General features: G+C 49.8%; 1 protein-coding gene across 1 annotated transcript in view; it reads right to left on the bottom strand.

Moving 5' to 3' along the window:
• Nucleotides 1-89: 89 nt before the first annotated feature.
• Stk40 (serine/threonine kinase 40) overlaps nt 90-22558 on the bottom strand; it is a 38236-nt gene continuing 15767 nt past the window's right edge. The window contains exons 2-11 of the mRNA XM_031378637.1: nt 15747-15866; nt 14525-14610; nt 13868-14011; nt 10910-11137; nt 10080-10132; nt 4258-4373; nt 2192-2336; nt 1915-2034; nt 1543-1627; nt 90-578 (exon numbers count right to left, since the gene is read on the bottom strand). Coding sequence (XP_031234497.1) covers nt 360-578; nt 1543-1627; nt 1915-2034; nt 2192-2336; nt 4258-4373; nt 10080-10132; nt 10910-11137; nt 13868-14011; nt 14525-14610; nt 15747-15858 — 1308 coding nt within the window. The 5' untranslated portion in view covers nt 15859-15866 and the 3' untranslated portion in view covers nt 90-359. The remainder of the gene's footprint in view (nt 579-1542; nt 1628-1914; nt 2035-2191; nt 2337-4257; nt 4374-10079; nt 10133-10909; nt 11138-13867; nt 14012-14524; nt 14611-15746; nt 15867-22558) is intronic.

Genomic DNA, 22558 nt, shown 5'->3' with positions numbered 1-22558 from the left:
AGCTGTTCCAGTGCCTGGGTTGTGAGCGTAGGCTCCCCTCTTTCCTCCCAGCACTCAGTCCAGAGACAGCGTGGTTAAAGAGACAGAGGTAGATTAAAATGTCATGATTAAAAGCAGATTAGGTATCTATCTAGAATTCTCAGATAAAAAAACAATCAAGCAATCATCCCAAAAGGTAGCTTTGTGGTACCTCTGTTGACCCTGGCTGTGACCTGGGCTGTCCCTATCCCTGCCCTGTCCCTACTGCAGCCTGGGAGAATCAATCCAGCACTGCTGGGCCTGGGCCCAGGCAGGCCCAATGGCTGGGCCTGGGGTGGGCCGAGAAGAGGTGTGCTGGGCCTGTGCCCTAGCTGAGGGCACTATTTCCGCAGATAGCGTTGTGCCAGGATGGCTGTGTCCAAAGAGGTCATTGGCTGTGCGTCATGGCCTAGTCGTCGGACTGGTGGCATGCTACCAAACTGCCGCTTGGGAACCCAAGTCCGGGCCTCGTGGATGGAGCTCTTCTCTTCAGCCAGCAGCAGTTGCTGCCGCATGTAGTTCTCGAACTCGTACTGGGAGCATTCCTCTGTTACCTTTGCCTGTGAGGGGAGAGACCAAGGTGAAGACAGCACACGGGAGCCCAGCACAGCATGGCTGCTGAGGTCTGCTTCCCGGGCATCACAATTCAGGATCCACTCCTAGAGGCTCACTTTGCTGGCTGATGTGAGTGGATGCCAGAGGCTTCAGCTACACACAACCCCATCCTCTGGCCTCCAGGCTGCATAATACACAGTGGGGGTGTGTGTGTGTATGTAGAGGGTATGAGGAAGGGGTACGGGTGTGTGTATATGAGAGTGGGGTGCAAGGGTGTATGCACATGGAGAGTGGCAGTGAAGGGTCTCTGGAACTCTGAGGGGCTGATGCATGTGAGGGTTAAAAGCAAAGCCACTCTCTAACCCATGGCCTCAAGCAAGACCCTTCCCATTGCAGGCAGGCGATGGAGGACTGCAGCGGCAGGTCCTGACTAGCAGAAGGCAGGCAGGATTTTGGAATCAAAGCACAGTTCCCTTGCTGCCAAGCTGTGTGGCCGTGGACACATCAGTTTATTTCTCTGATCCTCAGATAAAAATAGGCCCCAGGGAGCCTAGGGTCCTACTTGCCCAGTGCTTGCTCCGGAGCTCCCAGGGAAGGCTCCTATACCTGCTCAGGCCCAGCTTCCCTCTTGGGGTGCCCTGAAACCTGTCACAGCTGCTGCCTGGCACTCATGTGTCTGTCCCCACCCCTCTCCCAGCACTTTCTCCAGTGTGAGAACAGGAAGGAGAGAGAAGAGGGATAAATGAATCATGTAAAAACTGAAAAGCAGGAAGGGTGAGAGAGAATCCAGTGAGTCAGAGGGGGAGAGAAATGCGAATGGGGCAGGAAAAGGCCGCCCCAGAGGCCCAGATGGTGGCCTGGCACTGGGAACTCCCATGGCAGGTCACAAGGCAGGCCAGGGGTACCTTTCTATTGCAAGGGCTGGGGAAGGAAAACCCAAGGAACTGACACCCCACCCTGGGAGCTTACCTCCTGGGAGCTGTCAGAGCTGCTCATTTGGTCATCAATGTCAGGAACCACTTGCAAAGGGCCACTCAGAGAGGACAGGGACTGCCTGCAGGGAAAGTGGCCACATCAGATTTGCCTCCAGTCAGAACAGCTTAGGAACCCTGCCAGTACCTGCTTAACATGGCTGACTGGTCTGGGCCTCTATCCTCTTGTCCAATAAAGGGAGACATCTCCTGCTGAGGGCTGTGTTAAGAACTCAGCAGCAAGGCAATGGCCACCTCATAGCTGGCATGCCTAGCAGGCAAGAGATGCCCACTCTGCCCATTCCCTCTTAGCCCTCCTATTAGGGATCTGAGGCTGATGCTCCAGCCCTGTATAGGCCTGCCCACTTACCAAGATGCAATGATGGCACTGAGGGACTCCAGGACATCGGCAGCAGCCAGGCGTTGCTGGGGGTCAAGAACCAGCAGTTTCCGGATAAGACACACTGTGTTCTCAGAGACTCTCCCATCCCTAGGCAGAGAGGAAGAAGCCTCAGCCCTGTGATGAGGAGTGGGGTTGGAGGGCTTTGACCCAACACTCCAGGATCCCAGTGGTTTTTTGTCTGTTCATTGAAATCCCAGAGGGCCAGTCAGTCCCTTCCCAACCTCTCCCAGGAGGCAGGACTCACTCGGGAATGGTGTACTCAGCAGCCTTGATCTTGCGGAAGAGCTCCTGTGGGATGCTGTCGTAGAAGGGGAACTGGCCGTAGAGCATAGTGAAGAGCACCACGCCCAAGGCCCACATGTCACTAGGCTTCCCTCGGTATGGCCGGCCTGGGGACAAAGGACACGCACGCTCAGGGGAAGGATGCACCTGAGCAGCTACTCTCTCTAAATCCCACTTTTGCTTCCAGCCCTTCTTCACCTGGCAACTGTTCTCAGAGATCCTGCACACTTTCCAGTCCCCACCTACTACAGCTGTGCCCTGCTCTGTGGGGTTCTGTATCAGCAGCAGCTGCAGCCAAGGAAACTCTGGGAGCTAGGCTTGCGCTTACTTCTCCCACACTCAGACAACAGCTTACAGAGCCAGTGGTCAGTCCATCTGTGCACACAGCTGGCAGCCACTCACACCCTATCCAGCACCCTCATCTTGCCTGGTTCTTCCACAGTGTTTGTTACCATCGGCCAGGGTCCTTTGTCTCTATTGCTTTTTAGCTCCCTTACTTGATGGTGATCTCTCTCTCTCTCCCCCTCCCCACTTCTCTCTCCTACCCTCCCGTCCCCGGCCCCCCTTTCATGCTGTCATCACTGCCCTGGCCCAGCCTGGTCTTGCACATTCACTTCATTAGCCTCTCTGTCAGCTTCCTCATCAGTGGTATGGTCTGAATGTCCCCACTTCAGGGAGGGGAATGGGAAAGCAGGCTGTAATAGGACCCAAAATCAGGAGGGACTATTTGAGGGAGACAAGGGACTAGGAAGAGGGACCAGAGGGATGTGGAAGAGGACTGGAGGATGGCAAACAGGCACAAAGTATATGAATATATGCATAAAAACAAAAAGTCGGGTTGGAGAGATGGCTCATTGGTTAAGAGCACTAGTTGCTCTTCCAGAAGTCCTGAATTCAATTCCCAGCAACCACATGTGTCATGGACTGGGGTTTCTCGCGGGGTCTCTTATTTTGCGGGACGATGGGTTCTGGCCAGGTGGGCACGGGATTCGGCTTTGACAAACAGACTACACACGGATGGTGTAAAATCTGAGTGTATTTCTTTTAAAAATGACATGAGGCTTTTACAATCATTGTAAAAGAGAAATGAAAAATCTGGCAGCTCAACAGTTGAGGTACCTCTGAGGCTATCTGAAACATACAGGGTCTAAAGCAGCAGCTATCTCTTCTGAACTGGTGTTGTATCCCCCGGGCACAAGTGCTCTGGGCCCAGGGGACTGCGAGAGATACATGAATCTGAGTCCTAGCCCATCTAAGTTCTAGTGCTAGTCCTGTATGTGAGTCTAAGTCCTTCTTCTTCTAGTCTTAGTGTTAGACTGAAGTCACGTAGACAAAACGACCCCCACACACCCAGGTCAACAGAGTCTGGTAGCCAGGTGTGAAACAGGAAGAAGAGGGGTGAAGCCCTCCCTGTTGAGGTATTCTTATGTTAATTTTCTGGTTCTTGTTGGAGGCAGGCAGAGGAGAATCTTGACCTAACACTTTCAGCTAATGTCTTAGAGTGAGAGAAACCTTTCAATTACTCTCTAGTACTTAAAACATTAAACTAAGATAGTTAGAAACATTGGTGAAGGTCAGAAAGTAATGTCTGAATTTTCTCTTGTTAGCTGTAAGAAAATGATATCTTGGTGAGTTCTTAACACACTAGTACGAAGACATATATGGGCCACCTCTGAGTTTGGGGTGCCAGGCGACAATACAGAGGCAGGAGACTGACTTTCTTTGAAGTTTACGCCTCAGATACCGCCTTCACGCAAAGTGTGCGTGACACACATGGTTATTTATTTCTTGCCCGGCTATTTATTTATTTCTAAAGTGTCCTTTCTGTGCTCTTTTGGCACACTCATCCCTCTCTCTCCTAGCTCTAACCTGATATGGACATGTGACCAGTCTGTCTTCCTCCTCCACTAGACCAGAGATCTTGTTCAGGGTGGGTCAGGAAAATCCCAGCACCTAGTCCAGGTCCTGCCCCAAGATTACCACCTGTTTAAAGAGTATACTGCCATACCACGTGGGGACCACACATACCACTGAGCACATCAGGACTGATATAGGCAGGGCTCCCTCTCTGGTCCTTCAGCAGGTCCCCCTCACTCACAAGGTGCTTCCCAAGGCAGAAGTTGGTGATAGTTATCCGGTGGGTCCTAAGAATGGGAGGCAGAGAGTAAATGCAGAGGCAATGGAGCTGGGTCCCTGCTGGAGCAGGCTTGCAACTAGGCCTCTGTTTAGCAGCAGCAGTCTCCCCTAAACCTGCTGCTCTAGCTGAAGCTCAGAGCTTGGAACAATTCCCAGAAATTTTTACCAATATCCAAGATTGGAAGTAACCTGGACTCTCAATACGATTCCCTCATTCCCACAAGCAGGAAAGAGACCAGCAGAGGTGAGTGACCTTAACCCTTCCACTCTATGCTGCGGCCTGTGGGCGTCCTGAGCCTCCCTGCCTCACCACAGCAGAGAAAGCCCATGCATCCTCTGGGCAGGAAGCCCAGCATTCCATGTCCAGGCCTCATGTGGGGATTCTGGTCCCATGTGAAGTTTCCATGTGCCCTGGTGGAGTGTGGAAGCTGATCCTATGCCATACCCTCCAGCTGACAGCTTTGTGTGTCTGTGTGTGTGTACATATTAGAAAAGCCAGATGTCCAGACCTGGTATCTTTCTCTATTATTCTCTACTTTAGGTTTTATGCCTTTTGTGCTAGGGATCTGAACTCAAATCCTCCATACTTGCCTAGCGAGCATTCCACCAGCTGACCCATTTTCCCTGCCTGCAGCCTATCCTTTCTGGGTACTTCGGGTCCCTCCATGGACCCCTGGCATCCAACTAGGTCAAAGTGTCATCTAACTTCCCGGTCCCCACAGTCCTCTGAGCTAACAGATGGGAATGGAGGGTGCAAGCACAGTTGTTATGTAACAGAGCAACCACACAGTTAACCAATCTCCATCAGTCAGTCAATCTGTCTTTTTTTTTTTTTTTTTTTTTTTTTTTTTTGGTTTTTCGAGACAGGGTTTCTCTGTGTAGCCCTGGTTGTCCTGGAACTCACTCTGTAGACCAGGCTGGCCTCAAACTCAGAAATCCACCTGCCTCTGCCTCCCAAAGTGCTGGGATTAAAGGCGTGTACCACCACTGCCCGGCAGTTTTTCTTTCTAAAACCCTACTGTAGCCCAAAGCCCCCAGGAGACTCAGCCCTGGGAGGGTGGAGAACTTTCTGGCAATTTTCAGGGTAGCATAACCTCCCTGGGCAGGTAGAACCGGGAGACAGCACAAGAGCCCTTGTTTAGGAGCAACTCAAACCTTGGTCTCCTTCCTGCTTCATGGTAGGGCATGCACACACTGCTGTTGATATAGAGTGATGGGGTACACGAGCCCAACGGCCAGAGATGGCCAGCAATGCGGGTCTGGGTCTTCACTGGTTCAAGGCCTCCAAGAGAGAAGGTTTACTCCAGAAATGGAGGGCATTGTGAATCGGTGATGCTGCCAAGTTGGGATTCCCTTTGCTCAGTTTTGAGCAGGTAGCCTTAGAAGAGTTTGGGGGCCAGACACACTGCCCTGAAATTTAACAGGCCATGAGGAAGCTACACTGTCAGTGACAGTGCTAGGGTTGGTAATTGTTGGGAATAGGGCTGGGACATAGTCCCTGAAAGAGCTCTAGTGTGCACAAGTCCTGCCTTTGGCCACCAGCACTACAGGAAATGAACAAAATAGCCACAAAGGTGTTGGGAATAGATGTCACATTGTCTCATGGTGCCTCTGAAATATGCCTGCTAAGCCTGTGTACATGATGTGGTATGGTTGTAGCAGAGACAGGAGGATTTCTGAGTTGGAGGCCAGCCTGGTCTACAGAGTGAGTTCCAGGACAGCTATATGGAGAAACCCTGTCTTAAAAAACCAAAAAAAATAAAAGAAGGGAAACTGAGCTGAGACAAGAGATGCATCTCAAAGATTATGGAGGCTCACAGGAAATGCAGAGCTAGCCCTAGGCCTGCCTCTGTCAGGACTCAGGTCCACAGTTTTCACTTATCCCCACTTACTGTTTATTTATTCCTACCTCTGAATGAGACTGTTTCTTTTTTCTTTTCTTTTTCTTTTTTTTTCGAGACAGGGTTTCTCCGTATAGCCCTGGCTGTCCTAGGACTCACTCTGTAGACCAGGCTGGCCTCAAACTCAGAAATCCACCTGCCTCTGCCTCCCAAGTGCTAGGATTAAAGGCGTGTGCCACCACCGCCCAGCTTGAAGGAGACTTTTTCAACACCCTATTTCAGATAGTCCAATTAAGACCCAGAAGTAAAGGGAGCTGCCTGGAGTCACACACTTGGGAGCATTGGCAGGTAGGGCTAATCTAAGCCCAGGTCTGTTAGGCCCCAGACCCCCTAGGAAGTGCCCAGCCCCCAAATGACTTTTCCTCTGCTCTATCCAGGCTGACTCATCTCTTGTCTTGAGTTTCAGACTGCCTTGGCTTTTAAGAAAATAAAAATAAAAAAAGACCAATTTCACCCCCTCCAGTCATCAAGCAGGCGGTTTTTGGCTTGGAACCTTTCTAGGAAGCTCATGGTGTTACCCTCTACAGCTGGGGGTGAAGGGAGGACAGCCTTCGCTGCCCTTGCCAAGAGGACCTAGGGAGTGAAGAGGGTGTGCCTTCCTAACTGCAGTGTCCTGTGTGTAACATCTGAGCATGGCAGCTGGGGAGCAGCAGTGAGAGATGCTCAGTGACGGGCCTTGAGCACCTTTCTAGAATAGTCTCCAGGGCAGTGGGGAGGGTGGGCTCAAGAGCAGGGTATGTGGCTGCAAGTGGATTTCCCCAGGAGCTGCATCCAAGAGGCTCTGAGAGCCCTTCAGCTACTTCAGGGAATTCTGCTGGCAAAGGGCTTAGTGCAAACAAAAGCCAGTCTGTCCTCCACAGTTCCTGTTGAAGTGTGGGCACCAACTCTTACCCAGGATGTCCTGCAGAAGCCTGCTTGGTGGCCTGCAGGTTAGAATATAGACAAAGGGTCTCGGCAAGGGTCATCTGCATCATCGAGATGCAAATTCCCCCAGCTCTGAGCCTCCTGTAGCACTGCTCCAGACATAGGACTATGCGGCTTTATGGAACAGTGCTGTGTTTCTGTACTGGACACTGTAGTCACAAATGTATCCTGTGGTCTCTGAGGCTTAGGATGCTGGGGGGATAGCTCAGCAGAAGCAGTGGGTCTGAGACTCAGATGCCAGGCCTGGTCCTGTCTCTGCACTCCTTTGCTGTGTGAAGGTCTTGGAAACTCAAATGCCCTTTTTTGTGAAGGGGAATATGGCAGAGTCTGACTCTCGGGACCGGGCAGGCTCTGACTGGGTAAGATGGTCCTCAGTGGGCTTGTCAGTGGAAGCTGCCAATAGCCTCTCACTCTCTGCCAGCCAGCATGCCCAGGAGAGACGTCTCTGACATGGGTGACAACAGGCCCTGGAACACATGCATTTGTGCTGCAGAGGTACCTGGAGTCTCTCCCACAGGAAACACCATGGTCAGCCCAGAGACCTCCTAAAGCTTGGCGACATTTGCCTGCCTTGCCACCACCACCCACGTTGGGAGAGTGGCATGTAGCTCCCCAGGAGTCCCAGACCCCCCAGTTGGTCCTGACAGGAGGGCAGGGGCATTGAGGGGTGGCGGGGCAATGTGCGTCAGCAAGCCTGCTTTGGGTGAGTCACGCTTCAGCTATGGCCCCTGGGCTACCACAGTGTTCTGCTTTTCTAGGAATTGGTATGCAGCTTGCCTACCCAAGAGGAAGGAGGAGAAGGAACCCACAGTCAGCCTCACATAACCCCAAGGAGGACTTTAGATTTCAGCCATTGCTTCTCCCTGTTCCCTTCCCTGGGGCTCGTCCCATTTGTCTGCATTCCACTGGCTAGCACAAGAACCTGGCAGGGTGGGTGAGAAAGGGCTGGCATGCTAAGGATGAGCTGGGAAAAGGAGGGACTTTCCATGGATTGCCTGTACCCTTCCTGAGTGCCTGGATCCTGCCTGTCTTAGTGAGGTACAGTGAGCGCTCTGCAACCTGAGGGTCACTTGACACCTACTACAGCTATGCTGAGGGCTCCAGAGGTGCAGAACCTGAGGCTGGGAGAAAGGAGAAAGTAAAACCACCAGTGGAAAAAAGAAGTGTGGCATACTAGTGTAGTTAACCGTCAGGAGCCCCACTGTGTGTTTCCATGACAACCCCTGGGATGCTCACTTAGAGAGCCAGTAAGTCAACAAGCAGCTGTTATGAAGAGCTGGAGCTCTCTAGTCCAATTGGCTGGGACATGGGTTCTGCAATGTCCACAAAGGCCTAGGACTAGCAGGACCCAAGCTCTCCTCTTTCTCACTCATATACATATTTTATGTATACACACACACATTTTTTTTTTTTAAAGACAGGATCTTTCTTGCTTATATAGCTCAGGCTGACCTCAAGGTTGTGATGCCCCTGCCTCTGGCTTGCAAGTGTTAGAAACCAGGCATCAGCTCTCACATTCAGATGGTAAACTCATTCTCTCTAAGGCAATGCCCTCTCCACAACTTGCCAGCACCCTCCAAGACTGCCTTCCTCTTCTGAGTCCCATCCAGGATTAGGGGTTCTGCAGGCCCCTTGGCCTCCTTGGAGGGGTAGGAGCTCCTGGCCCAGTCTTCTGTCTCTCACTCACAGGAGCCTCAAGCCCTGTTAGAATTGACACTAGTGTGTTCTTAGGAAGGGCCAACCCCAACCTGGCAATTTTACATCTATTTGTATCTCAGGCTGCTCTTTGTAGGAAGGAAGAATCACTCTACTTCTACAGATGAGAAGCAAGCACAGAGTTCTGGTAACTGGAAACGTGAACGAATTCACTGAACAAGTAAACATAGAAGAGGCGCAGTCGGCGGTACAGGGTGGGCTCTGAGCCAGGTCCGACCCCCACATCCTGCCCCTTCATCTTCCCTAACTCCTCACTTAGCCAGATGGGGTCAAAGCAGTCCTGGAATTTCCTGTTTTCTTCCCTCCCCTCTGCAGTGTGTGACACAAAGGATCTCATCCCTTCACGTTCTCAGGCTGGCAAACCTTTGCCCATCCTTCCTAACTAGCCAGCATGCAGCTGGCTCCCCACACACTGTCCTCAGTATGTGATGTGACATTTGTTTTCTGGCCAGCAGCTCCGTCATCAGATGGCAAGCTACATGGGGTAGGCATTGCACCCCAGAAGTAAGTCTGCAGTCTCAACCCCAGGGAGCTGGCACAGAGCAGGGTCACTCAGCTGGCTCCGCATGGCACTACTCAGTGTTGTATCAGGCTGGAGCTTTGAAGCCTGTGGCCCTTGTCCTCCTGAGTGGCCCACCTCCCTACAGCTTCTTTTCCCATGACCACTGAGGCTTCGGCTACTAGACAAGGCCAGTGGGACCTGTCCTGGGATGACCACATCAAGGAACAAATCACCACTATGACACTTGTGCTGTAAGCATATGCTGCTGCCATTCTGCCCTCCAGCCTACACAGAAGAGAAAGGGAAGGAGAGAGGCTCAGAGAAGCAGGTGAGGGGACCTTTCGAGTGCTGTCTTTCCAGGACTGTAGAGTCTGCAGACCAGTTCTTCCTTCCACGGGGTCCTGAAACCTTGCTTAGTTGGTGCCCTTACACTACTGCCCTAATCATGGTCGAAGGGGCCCCTCCCCAACCAAGAGCCAGGCAACTCTGCCTGACACCGGGAGTGTCAAATGCTGCTTTCTTTCTGTGACCCTGAACACCCAGTTTCGGCAAGTTGGTATTCCCAGCCCTAGGATCCTGGGATTGATGCTAGACTGTTCTGCGTCAGTTCCCACAGGTAGCTGCTGCATGTAGCCAGCACTGAAGTCAAGCAGAGGAAGAGTTGGGCTTACCGTTTATTGAGCACCATGTTCCCAAGCTTCAGGTCTCTGTGCACGATGTTTTTCTAAAAACCAATGAATGGATGGTTTGCACAAGAAAGTGAGAAGTGGATTCCCCGCTCTCTCTCTTTCTCTCTCTCTCCCCCCCTCCCCGCTCATCTTTTCCTGCTACTGCCCCCCTCTCTCCCTCTCAATTAAACCTCTTATACGTGGGGGGGGGGGGTGAGGAAAGAAAGTGAGAAGTGGGATCCACTTTGGAAGATGGAGGCTCCTCAGGGTCCTGGGGAGGCAGGAACCCCTAGGATCTGTCTCTTAGGTCTTATCAAGCATTCATTTAAAGTGGGCAAGAAGTGGCCTAGCAGTTGCCTCTGCTTCTTTCACCCCAGACCAGCAGCTTACGGGGAAATCTTTCTCCTTAGTCCATAAAGAAAACAAGCTTCAGTCTGGAGGTGGGTAAAGAGCAAGTGCTGAGGCACTTCTGGAGCTAACTACTCCAGGCTTGGCCCACGGAGCCTTGGACGAGGCTCAAGCACCTGTCCTTCACCTTGGGGTACCTGGCACCCCAATCCTATCAAAGTTCAGATACCCTGTGGCTATAATTTAGCTAGATGGGGAATTACTGCATGGAGCTCTGACAGGCTGCTGTCTGTTGGCCTTCACAGGGGCCATGGCTGGCTGTGGTCTGTAGTATGTCTCACCCAGGGCAGTGGATATCTGGCCACTTCCCTCTGGGCTCTCCTAGCTACAAAGCACAGCTGGCTGGGGTCAGGACCAGGCAGCTTTCTGCTGAGCACAAGCCAAGAAAGCTGTTTTTTCTGGAGCATGTAGGTCCTGGGCCTCACCTGGTGCAGGGCTTCCACCACACGGACCACGTCGTAGAAAATGACCACAGTCTCGCGCTCACTGAGCCTCTTCTCCTTGATGACATAGTGCTGTAGGTTGATAAGGTCAGCGGTCTTGTCACTGAAGTCATGTGCACAGAGGCAGTCAAGGACGAGGCAAATGCGTTTCTTCATCTTCTTTACCATCCGACCAGACTCTGCGTCCTCGACTGCTTCACAGGTACGGTCCTGGGAGGCAAGGAGACAGGCCAAGGCCAGGGAGTTAAGGCTCTCCTTCAGAGGTCCAGAGGGAAGTGGCTGAATGTCTGTTGCCTTGGGTGAGGCACACACAGGTGGCCACTCAAACCTCTGCAGGAGTTAGTGTCTGAGAGATGGAGACCCAGACAGCTTGACCAGGTAGCGTCAGGCACCAACCCCAACCCGCTCATGTTCAACATCTTAGGTGAAGGCTTCCTGCTGTGACCACAGGGTCAGTCCTGGGCATTTAAGGGCCAACTGACCCCTCAGCACTGTGCCCTGCCGCAGCAGTGAAACTGGGCTCTCTGGTGTCTTCCTCCTACTGTACTTCCAGAAACCAGCCAACACCAACGTCTCCTCCATCCTTGTCCAAGACTGTAGACATTTTGTTTTTGTATTTTCAGTTTTTGAGACAGGGTCGTCTCACTATGTAATCTTGACTGGCCTAGAACTCAGCATGTAGACCAGGCTGGCCCTGGACTCAGAGATCTATCTGTCTGCTGGTATTAAAGCCATGAGATGCCACTCTAAGCAGAAGACTCTAGAAGTTAAGAGTGGCCACTCCTGCAAGACTTCAGGGTCACACAGTATTCTGCATGTGATGGATGATTTCAGCTGCCAACTTGACCACATCTGGAATCAACTAAATGCCAAATAGCCTGTTGCACATATGAGGGATCTTCTTAATCCCATTATTGATATCAAAAAGATCATCTCTATGTGTGCCATAGTTTACATGGTAACCCACATAAAAAGATGTAGAAGAAGGGCTGGTGAGATGGCTCAGCCGGTAAGAGCACCAACTGCTCTTCCAAAGGTTGTGAGTTCAAATCCCAGCAACCACATGATGGCTCAAAACCATCCATAATGAGATCTGACGCCCTCTTCTGGTGCGTCCGAAGACAGATACTTACATATAACAATAAATAAATCTTTAAAAAAAAAAGATGTAGAAGAAGGAAACTGACGGCTGGACTTGGGGGAATCACGGCTTTAATCCCAGCACTTAGAAGGCAAGAGCAGTCAGATCTCTCAGAGTCTGAGGCCAGCCTGGTCAGCATACTGAATTCTAGGCCAGTTAAGACTACAGAGACTGTCCAACACAAACTGAAGAGCAGTAGCTCTTCAGGAACCCTTTAGGCCTTCCTGTCCTCAGGCAGCCACTGCTGCATGACCTGGATCACAGTCCAGGAGCCAGTCACCAAACCCCCTTATGCTCTGTACCCTGACTGTCCAGCAGCTTTCCCCATGGCTACAGGACTGCTGGGCAGTCATATAACTGGCAAGGAACTCCATGCTGGCCTCAAATAGCTCCACTGCATGAGTCTAGTCCCTCATGCACAAAGGGGAGCTAGCAATCTTTCCCTCCCTGATGTCAAGGACTAAGTAGGCTATCTGTGGCCTGCTGCAGCCAGGGGTCAGCAGGTCAGTTACTAATGTGGGGTCCGCTGTAGTCACTCTATTTACTGCAAGGGAGCCCAAGTGCGACAAAAACAAGTGCAACATGAATGCTGGGACCCTGATGGCCAGAAGAGGCCGGGTCATTGCCAGCACACAGGCAAAGCCCTCTGGGGAACTCCTAGAGGAAGGACCAAATAGCCAGATGCTAAAATGCAGGCTTAAATGCAGGATCACATGTGGGATTCATTTGTTGCAGAGTCTAGGCCCAGTGTCCACATACACAGGTGACTTTTATTTTTTTTTCCGAGACAGGGTTTCTCTCTGTAGCCCTGGCTATCCTGGAACTCACTCTGTAGATCAGGCTGGCCTCAAACTCAGAAATTCAGCTGCCTCTGCCTCCCAAGAGCTGGGATTAAAGGCATGCACCACCACCACCTGGCCACAGATGACTTGCTCAAGGTATTTTTGGTCACTTCTATTCTGCTATCCAAGAGAATGCAAACAAAGGCCAAGCATGTGAAGATATCAGAACTGCATATAATTATATCCGAACTGAGATACTAAAACCAACTTCGTTTATGTTTCAGGGAAACGCTCCAGTGTTGGGAGCTGCTTCTATGGCAAGTCTAAGAATAAGGTGGTGACAGGTGTGGGTGTGAGCGGGTAGCTTACTGTTAGCCCAGGCTGGGAAGCGACACTTCAGCCTCCTTAGCATTTTCCACCTGCCTTCTGTCAGTGATCACACTGACAGGGAGACAGTGTGATGTGGAGGTGTCACAGCAGCCAGGGCTGGCTGCACTCCTTAAGGCAGGTGACACTGACTCTCCCATGGTCCCTATGGGTCTGGGGCTCAGAGAATGATTTGCCTGAGGTCATACAAAAGATGTTCAAGGTCATCTGCAGAAGAACCTGAAATACCTGGGCAGGCAAAAGGACTGTGGTCCAGTCACACTGTGAGAGCTGACCACAGGTGACCCAGCTCTTGCTCTGTCTTTCACTCTAGCCTGGCTATCCAGACAACACAGTTGGAAAAAGCATGGGGGACATTAAATGACTTCCTTTTCTCCCTCAGAAAGGCAGCTCTTCCAAGCTAGTCTGCTGCTCTAAGTTATCATTTGTGAACCATTCTTCAAGATGAGATCATCATGGGTACTGTAGCACCAACATGACCCTAGCCTGATTCCAAATCCCTTTGCCCAGGCCTTGACAGTGAACAGGGAGGGAACACCAGGAGTCACAGGCTAAGAACTGGGAGCTGCTTATAGAGTAGAGGCACATTTAATAGATGCCAGGCAGGGCAACAGCGTGGGGACTGCCTACCTGGAAGAGACCATGGTGGTGGACCACGCCATCCTGCGTGTGCAGCAGGGAGAGCAGAGAGTACTCGGTGTGCAGCAGCATCTTGCCCTGCCTTTCCTCTTGGCTCTCTATTCCTTGCTCGCCCCTCTCCTCAAGGGTGAGGATCTGTAAATGCAGATGAAGAAAAAGAACAGTGCAGGCTGGAGAGACAGCCGTGGTTAAGAGCATTGACTGCTCTTCCAGAGGTTCGAAGTTCAATTCCCAGCAACCTCATGGTGGCTCATGACCATCTGTAATGGGATATGATGTCCCCTTCTGGTGTGTCTGAAGACAGTGACAGTGTACTCACATAAATGAAATAAATGAAATACATCTTTAAAAAAGAAAAAAGAACAATGCTTTCCTTTACCCGGGAGACCAAGACAGGGGAAGCAAGTTCACTTCCGCTATGCCTGGCCTGACCTCACGCAAGCATACATGACAGCTACTTGTCTTGACAGCCTATAATTCACACAGAGCTCTTAAATGAGTTGCTGAGTGAGACTGTGAACTTGAATGTTTCTCAGGAAGAAATGGAGCTACTGGTGCTAACAGTGATGCAGGTGTGAAGGCGATGAAGAGGGAGGATGGGCAGCTAGGACAGCCCTGGTCCTGAGGGTCCTGGTCTGTGCTGCTTACCTTCAACTGATAGAAGTCATCTGTGCCATCTTTCCTTGCCAAACACTGCACAATGCTCGGTACCGGTGAGTTGCCCAGGCGGGGACCTACGGCACACAGAACCATGGGCTCACTTTCCAGAGGCCTTCTGGCAAGGTCTTCTATTCATAGCTACTGGGTTGCCCCCCAAAAGTCTCTTCCAAAAGTGGAGATGGACGTGTGTATCTGCTGGACACATACCTGGCTTTTGCTGGCACAGTCCTCAAAAAGAGTTTCCAGTGTCTAGTGTGGTACACGCCTATGACCCTAGCCCTCAGGAAGCTCATGCAGGAAGACGCCCAGTTTGAGGACAGCCTGGGCTGGACAGTAAGGCCTTCCTGGCTTCACTATCCATATCTTCTCACTTGTGTCCCCCTGTTCATCTCCTCCGAGGACTCAGCTACAGTCTTGTTTCCCAACAGACACGCTAAGTTCTGTGAGGGCGGAAGCGGTCTATCCTCATCACTGTTTACCTCCACATTCCCACAACTAGCACAAGGCTGTCAGCAGGCACCATTATGAGCTATTTTCTGGGTGTCTGAAGTTGGAGCTAGGCTGTGCCTCTAAGTTCCAAAGGCTGTCCTAAAACAAATGTCCCACTAAGACCCTGGTGCCAGAGCCCATACTATCTGCAGCTCTGGCCATCAACAGCCTGCATTGGCTGGGCTTCAGACACCATGAAGAATGCCCTCCTTAAGTCTCCTAGAAACATTCAATCCACCCATTTTCTACACTATTCTATAAGAAGTCCAGGGCATGCCTTTAATCCCAGCACTTGGGAGGTAGAGGCAGAGGTAGACAGGACTCTGTGACTTCAAGGCCAGTCTGGTGTACATAGATCCTGTCTCAAAATGCCCTTCTCTAAAACGAAATATATATAAGCAGCTCAGGGAAATGCTATACAAAAACACTGAAATCAATCATCATGTCATTCGAGAAAGTCAAATAGTGCCTTACATGGTGACATGGTGAGTCACATGTTCTAATGTAGCCATGTGCTTTTGTGAGCTTGTTGATGCTCTGAGATTCATATGCTCAAGGGAGGGAGATTGGAATCTGGCTCTTGTAAAGCTGGTGGACTGACAAAAAATTGGCAGCTTTTGCTATGGAGTGACTGCAGCCCCGGTGGGTACCTCACTCTGTTGTGTGTAGGTCAGAGATGTGGCCCCTGGCCCTGGTCACACCCTCAAGGTTAGAGGCTTACCCAGGATGAATGGTCCTGCTCTCTTTGCATTATTTCCAGCAATGCCAGTCCCTAAAGCCTTGGCCCTGGCCGACGTCTCCCCAGCTCCTCTGTCTGATGCTCTCCGCTTCATTCTCAGTTCTAAACAAGACAGAAAAGAGCCTTTCTGTTGAGTAAATCAACGGCTTTCCTGAAACGAGCCCAGACTAACTTAAGGATACCTCACAGTGGCTGCAGCCACTACCTCCCCACCAGAAGGAGCAGCCAAGGCTCCTGAAGACAAAAGAATCACAACTCCTTTACTTGAGAGTCATCACACAGTAACAGCAGATGTCCTTGAAGGCAGTGGACATAGATCGCAGAGGAAGGGAGGGGAGTAGGGTCTGCTGAAAGGTCAGAGGGAGGCACAGGACTTTGTGTGGGTGCTGAAGAAGAACCTCTACAAAAACAGGGTAGGCATCCAAGCCCCAGCCCTGAGTAGCTATTCTCAAAGTGGCCAAAAGACTGTAAGGAGGAGGAGGTGCCTCCTCCTAGGCCATCTCCAAGAAGAGATGGCTGTGGCCCCTGGGACATGGCCCCTTAGACATGATGCTTGGGACTTCCTTCCTGCCCATGAAGTCTGAGAAGTACTGGCCTGAGGTTTGCTATGCGGCCAAAGATGACCTTGAATTTGTTGTTGTTGTTGTTTTTAAAGATTTATTTATTATATGTAAGTACACTGTAGCTGTCTTCAGACATACCAGAAGAGGACATCAGATCTCATTACAGATGGCTGTGGTTGCTGAGAATTGAACTCAGGACCTCTGGAAGAGCAGTCAGTGCTCTTAACTGTTGAGCCATCTCACCAGCCTGAATTTGTTTATTTTTAATTAATAACGAACCATTTGAAAGTATTGAATGTGGCCAGGCGGTGGTGGCGCACGCCTTTAATCCCAGCACTTGGGAGGCAGAGGCAGGTGGATTTCTGAGTTTGGGGCCAGCCTGGTCTACAGAATGAGTTCCAGGACAGCCCAGGCTATACAGAGAAACCCTGTCTCCAAAAAACAAAAAACAAACAAACAAAAAAGAAAGTATTGAATACAAAATAATCTTTTTTTTAAATGAATACTTTTTTGGCCTATCTATCTATCTATCTATCTATCTATCTATCTATCTATGTGCATTGATATTTTGCCTGCAATTATGTTTATGTGAGGGTGTCAGATCTTGGAAATACAGTTGTGAGCTGCCATGTGGGTGCTGGAAATTGAGCCCAGGTCTTCTAAAGTGTAGTCAGTACTCTTAATTGCTGATCCATCTCTCCAGACCTCTTTTTTTTTTTTTTTTTTTTTTTTTTTTTTTTTTTTGGTTTTTCAATACAGGATTTCTCTGTGTAGTCATGGCTGTCCTGCAACTTGTTCTATAGACCAGGCTGGCCTTGAACTCAGAGATCCACTTGCCTTTTCCTCCTACGGGTATTTTGCCTGCATGTCTGGTGCCTGTGTAGGCTGGAAGAGGGCACTGGGTCCCTAGAACTGAAGTTAAGAGTTGTGGGTCACCACCTGGGTGTTGAGAATTGAGCCAGCAGCAAGTGCTCTCACTGCCCAGCTACCTCTCTAGCTCCAAGATACTCTTTCTTGAATGAATGAATGAATGAATGAATGAAAGAAAGAAAGAAAGAAAAGCAGGGAGGGAGGGAGGGAAAAAGGAAGGAGGAAGGAAAGATAGATTAGGGCTGATAAGAAGGGAGGGAGGGAGGGAGGGAAGAAGGGAGGAGGGCTGGAGAGATGGCTCAGCGGTTAAGAGCACCGACTGCTCTTCCAAAGGTCCCGAGTTCAAATCCCAGCGACCACATGGTGGCTCACAACCATCTGTTATGGAATCTGACGCCCTCTTCTGGTGTGTCTGAAGACAGCTACAATGTACTTACTTATAATAATATAATAATATAAAGGGAGGAAGGGTCAGTGTTTCCCCTTCAATGGGACTTTCCTGAAGATCCATTTCTTCTAAGGCTTCAGAACAAGCAAATTCAGGGAGGCAGGGTTTGGAAACAGTTAGCCTCATGACAGAAACACATCTTATATATAATAAATAAAGTCAGACCTTGTGGGTCTGGGTTTGTGTGCCAACTTGACACAGGCTGCAGTTATCACAGAGAAGGGAGCTTCAGTTGGGGAAGTGCCTCCATGAGACCCAATTGTGGAGCATTTTCTCAATTAGTGATCAAGGGGGTAGGGCCCCTTGTGGGTGGTGCCATCCCTGGGCTGGAAGTCTTGGGTTCTATAAGAGAGCAGGCTGAGCAAGCCAGGGGAAGCAAGCCAGCAAGGAACATCCCTCCATGGCCTCTGCATCAGCTCCTGCTTCCTGACCTGCTTGAGTTTCAGTCCTGACTTCCTCTGGTGATCAACAGCAATGTGGAAGTAAGCCAAATAAACCCTTTCCTCCCCAACTTGCTTCTTGGTCATGATGTTTGTGCAGGAATAGAAACCCTGACTAAGACAGACCTCTTGGGGTGACAGACAGATGGAGGAGGAAAGCACAGCTCACAGAGGTGCCCCAGTGCAAGCTGAAGCTCAGAGAAAAGTTAATAGGGGTGGGCAGAGAAAGCAGCATGAACAGACCTGGGAGAGCCCAAGAAAGTAAATGGCTATAAGCAACAAGTTCCAGACTGAGAGTCTATGTTGCCAAGTCCGAGGTGAGGCAGGGAGTGGTGCCGCCGGAAGCCAGGTGAGAGGTCCAGCAACATGCAATGTTAGGAGTGTAGCTATGGCGATTACCCAAGGGGCTCAGAGACACAGAGCACCAACTTCTCTTGTAATTTCATTTCCATATAGAAGTAATTGGCATTCTCTGTACCAACACTGAAAAACGGGCCAACATGGACACCAAGGAACCTTATCTCACCACCTAGACAGCTCCTCTCCAGTCTGGGTTTTCACTCTCATACAAATATAAAATATCACTGTAAAAATATGGATGCTGCTCTGATGTCATTTTGCGAGTTTCCCTTTTCCTTATTTTAGGTAGAATTTTTTAGTATGTGAAGTATATCCTATTAAAGCTGTAAAAACAAGCAGGCAAACAAACAAACAACCCTAGGCTTGGTGCACACCTTTAATCCCAAGCACTTGTGAGGCAGAGCTGGATCTCTGAGTTCGAGGCCAGCCTGGTCTACAGAGTGAGTTCCAAGACAGCCAGGGCTACATAGAGAGACCGAATCTGGAAAAACAAAAACAACAACAACAACAACAACAACAACACCCCCAAACAAACCACAATCAAAGACTGGAATGGAGTGGAGTGGCAGAGCATTGCCTGGCGTGTGCCAGGCCTTGTGTCCATCTTCTCCATGGCAAATATAAAACAGCTGCACCTGGGGAAATCGTCCTGCCACTCTCCTTCCGTAGCATCATGGGTCTGTGTGTGTGGGGGGGGCATGTTTTGTTTCCTTCCTTTTTTTTAAATGGTCACACAAATGCCTGTTCATTTTAGCTCCAACCCCCGCCCCCCCAGCTTTAAAATTTAAACCCCAAGGCAGGCAAACTGCAAACATCAGCAGCTGTGCAGGGAAGAAAATAGAAAAGAGAAGGAAAATACCATACTATTTTAACCCAAATGGATGTCAGCCACACACAAGCAGCCACCTGGTGGGGGGGGGGACTAAAGAGGCTGAAGAGATGGCTCAGTGGTTAAGAGCACTGACTGCTCTTCCAAAGGTCCTGAGTTCAAATCCCAGCACCCACATGGTAGCTCACAACCATCTGTAATGGGATCTGACGCCCTCTTCTGGTATGTCTGAAGAGAGCTACAATGTACTTACATATAATAAATAAATAAATAAATATATAGATATACATACATACATACATACATACATACATACATACATATATATACATACATACACACATACATACATATATATATACATACATACATACATACATATATATATACATACATACATACATACATACATACATATATATATTTTGGTTTTTCGAGACAGGGTTTTTCTGTTTAGCCCTGGCTGTCCTGGAACTCACTCTGTAGACCAGGCTGGCCTCGAACTCAGAAATTCGCCTGCCTCTGCCTCCTAAGTGCTGGGATTAAAGGAATGTGCCACCACCGTCCGGCAATAAATAAATCTTAAAAAAATAAAATAAAATAAAAAGAGAAAGAGTAAGGAGCCCAAAGTACCAGAAAAAGCAAACTTAGGCTCTGGCCAGCACTGGAAAGAAACAAAGAGGCAGTTAGTCTAACTTTCTGAGTAAAGGCTCAGGAAGTTAGGCAGACCCAGCAGAGCCTCATGGTGGCTCACAGGGACTGCTCTTGTCGCTCGGTTCCCTCTCAGGATAAATGCCAAGAGGCAAGACTGCAGAGTCAAATGAGGGAAAGGATCTTATTTTTATTAATTTTTTTTGGATGGTCTCACTCTAGCCCAGTGGTCCTTCCTCATGCTGCGACAACCCTTTTATACAGCTCTTCATGCTTTGCTGACCCCCAGCCATAACATTATTTTTGCTACTGTTATAAATCATAATGTAAATATCTGTGTTTTCAGATGGTCTTAGTGATGTGTTTGAACAGCGGCTCGAGCCAGGACACACCACCCTAGGCCCAAACGGTTCCACGTGTAAGAGGTTTAATTGGGAGAGATGGGGGTGGGGGGTGGGGGGTGTTAGTGGCAGAAAGAGAAGAAGGGGAGAGAGCAAGGGAGAAAGTGGTAGCCACCGGTAAAGCTGGAAGGTGAGGCCAGTGGATTCTGGGGAATATGGTGGCTATTGCCTTGGCAACCGGTCTGTGAGGCTGCCTATATGACATCACAGACTTTGGAGGCCCTGATGCCAACACTTAGGAAACCCTCTGAAAGAGTCATTTGACCCCCAGGTTAAAGACCACTGAATCTAGCCCGCGGTGCTAGTGACTAAGCGCGTTATACAGCCAGGATGGCCTCTCTTCTGGCCATCCTTTCCCAGGCCTGTGTTTAGTTTATGAGTATGAGATAGTACGCCTGATAGGGTAGGGTGAACATTTCTTTTTTTCCTCAGGCATTTGATACACAGTGCCAAGCTGTTCCCAGGAGGGCTGTGGTAACTGACAGTCCCATCAGCAGCGCGGAGAAAGGGAGTCACAGGTTCTGCACCCAAACTAGGACTGGGTCCTTACTCTCCCACATGACCCAGTTCATGAGTAATAAAAGGGACAGTATTACTTTTTAAGATCATAATTATTTTTCTTTCTAATCTTTATTTTGGGGAGAATTACAACATTCTCCCCTTTCATTTCCTCCCTCCAAAGCCTTCCATATAACCACCCACTCCAAAGTCATAATTCATTTTCTAATGCTGAACCTGTTCCACATGCCTACTGCTTGTATGGTTTCTTTTTAAATTTTCTTTATTTTGTTCTCTACTTTAAAAAATTATTACATTCATTGTAATGTGTGTGTGTGTGTGTAAGTATACACACATCTTAGTAGACATGCAGCATTTCTCCTTCCAGCATATGAGTCTTAGGAACTAAACTCGGCTGGCCCTGGTTCTCCATTTTTCTGTTTCTGCGGTTATGAAAGTGTTACTGCTTAAACTGCTATCTAGTAAAATATGTGTCTTTTCCTTTTGCCTTTGCTGCTATCCTGGAAAGCTCCTCATGCTGAGGGTCACAGTCCTGTCACTAGGGGCTTCTCTTAATACCCAACAGTCCCCAGAGGCAGAGGCAGCCGTGGTTAGATTTGGCTGTGACTCTGCTGGAAGCAGAGTCACAACAGAGAGGAATGAAATAGCTTTAGATACACCCCAAAAAGTCAGACAGCAGCACCAACCAGTGTCGTCCTTTACCTGCCTAACTCCTGGGCACCTCCACTGTACACAAACTTCCTCAGAGAAGCCAACCTTGACAGCTCCTTGCCCATGGCTCTCACCTGGTCTCACATTGTGTCCTATGGTTTCCTCCATGTACTTCCCACACTTTGTAATAATGTATTTGTTTGCGTGTCTATGTTCAATGACTGTCACCACTAGAAAAAGAATCTTTTTTGGTTTTTTCAAGACAGGGTTTCTCTGTGTAGCCTTGACTGTCCTGGAACTCACTCTGTAGACCAGGCTGACCTCGAACTCCGCCTGCCTCTGTCTCCCAAGTGCTGGGATTAAAGGCGTGTGCCACCACCGCCCGGCAGGAAAACTAATCTTACATACACATATGAACCACTGCACCTTGGTGCCTGGCCCAGCACATAGTAACGAATAGACTCCTTCCCGTTCCCTCGGGTTGGTGTTCTTACCAGGGCCAGCAGCCTCAGTTAGTAGCTGGTCTCACTACACTCCAATCCTGGTCTCCTTCTCTGGAGTGCTGAGCCTCCTCTTTTCTCCACAGTTCCCTGGAGAGCACCAGGCAGGCAGGCATAGCACATCTGTGTAGATGCTGCTTCTTCGCCCACACACAGTCTAGACGCCTGTTTGCAGGGAGCAGCTGCGACCCAGACAATGAGTGGGCTCAGCCTGACCCCTCCTACCCCACTCAGGATTCTACTCAAGCAAATGGCATGGGAACAGCTCCAAGACACCGGCAGACAGAAGGATGGGAGCAGATGGGCAGGGATAGGAAAAGATGCTGGCAGGGAAGAGGTACCCTGACTGCCTTCCTTCCTAAACATCATTTCCTGCTACCCAGAGTTGACTGAAGCAAAGGAAATCATGGTGAAGAGACAGCCAGGAAAAACTGAAGGACGAGGTTTTCAGAGACAGCCCTCCTTGCCCCTGCTCTGGCAGATGGTAGATACAGGGTGGCTCCACCTTGCCCTCAAGTATCCTGACAGGGATGCTCCAAACACACCTATAAATGGTCCACAA

This window comes from Mastomys coucha, unplaced genomic scaffold (genome assembly GCF_008632895.1).
Source record: "Mastomys coucha isolate ucsf_1 unplaced genomic scaffold, UCSF_Mcou_1 pScaffold18, whole genome shotgun sequence".
In the NCBI taxonomy this organism is placed as follows: domain Eukaryota; kingdom Metazoa; phylum Chordata; class Mammalia; order Rodentia; family Muridae; genus Mastomys; species Mastomys coucha.
Note: the sequence above shows the minus strand (reverse complement) of the source record. Positions and strands in the feature narration are given on the sequence as shown.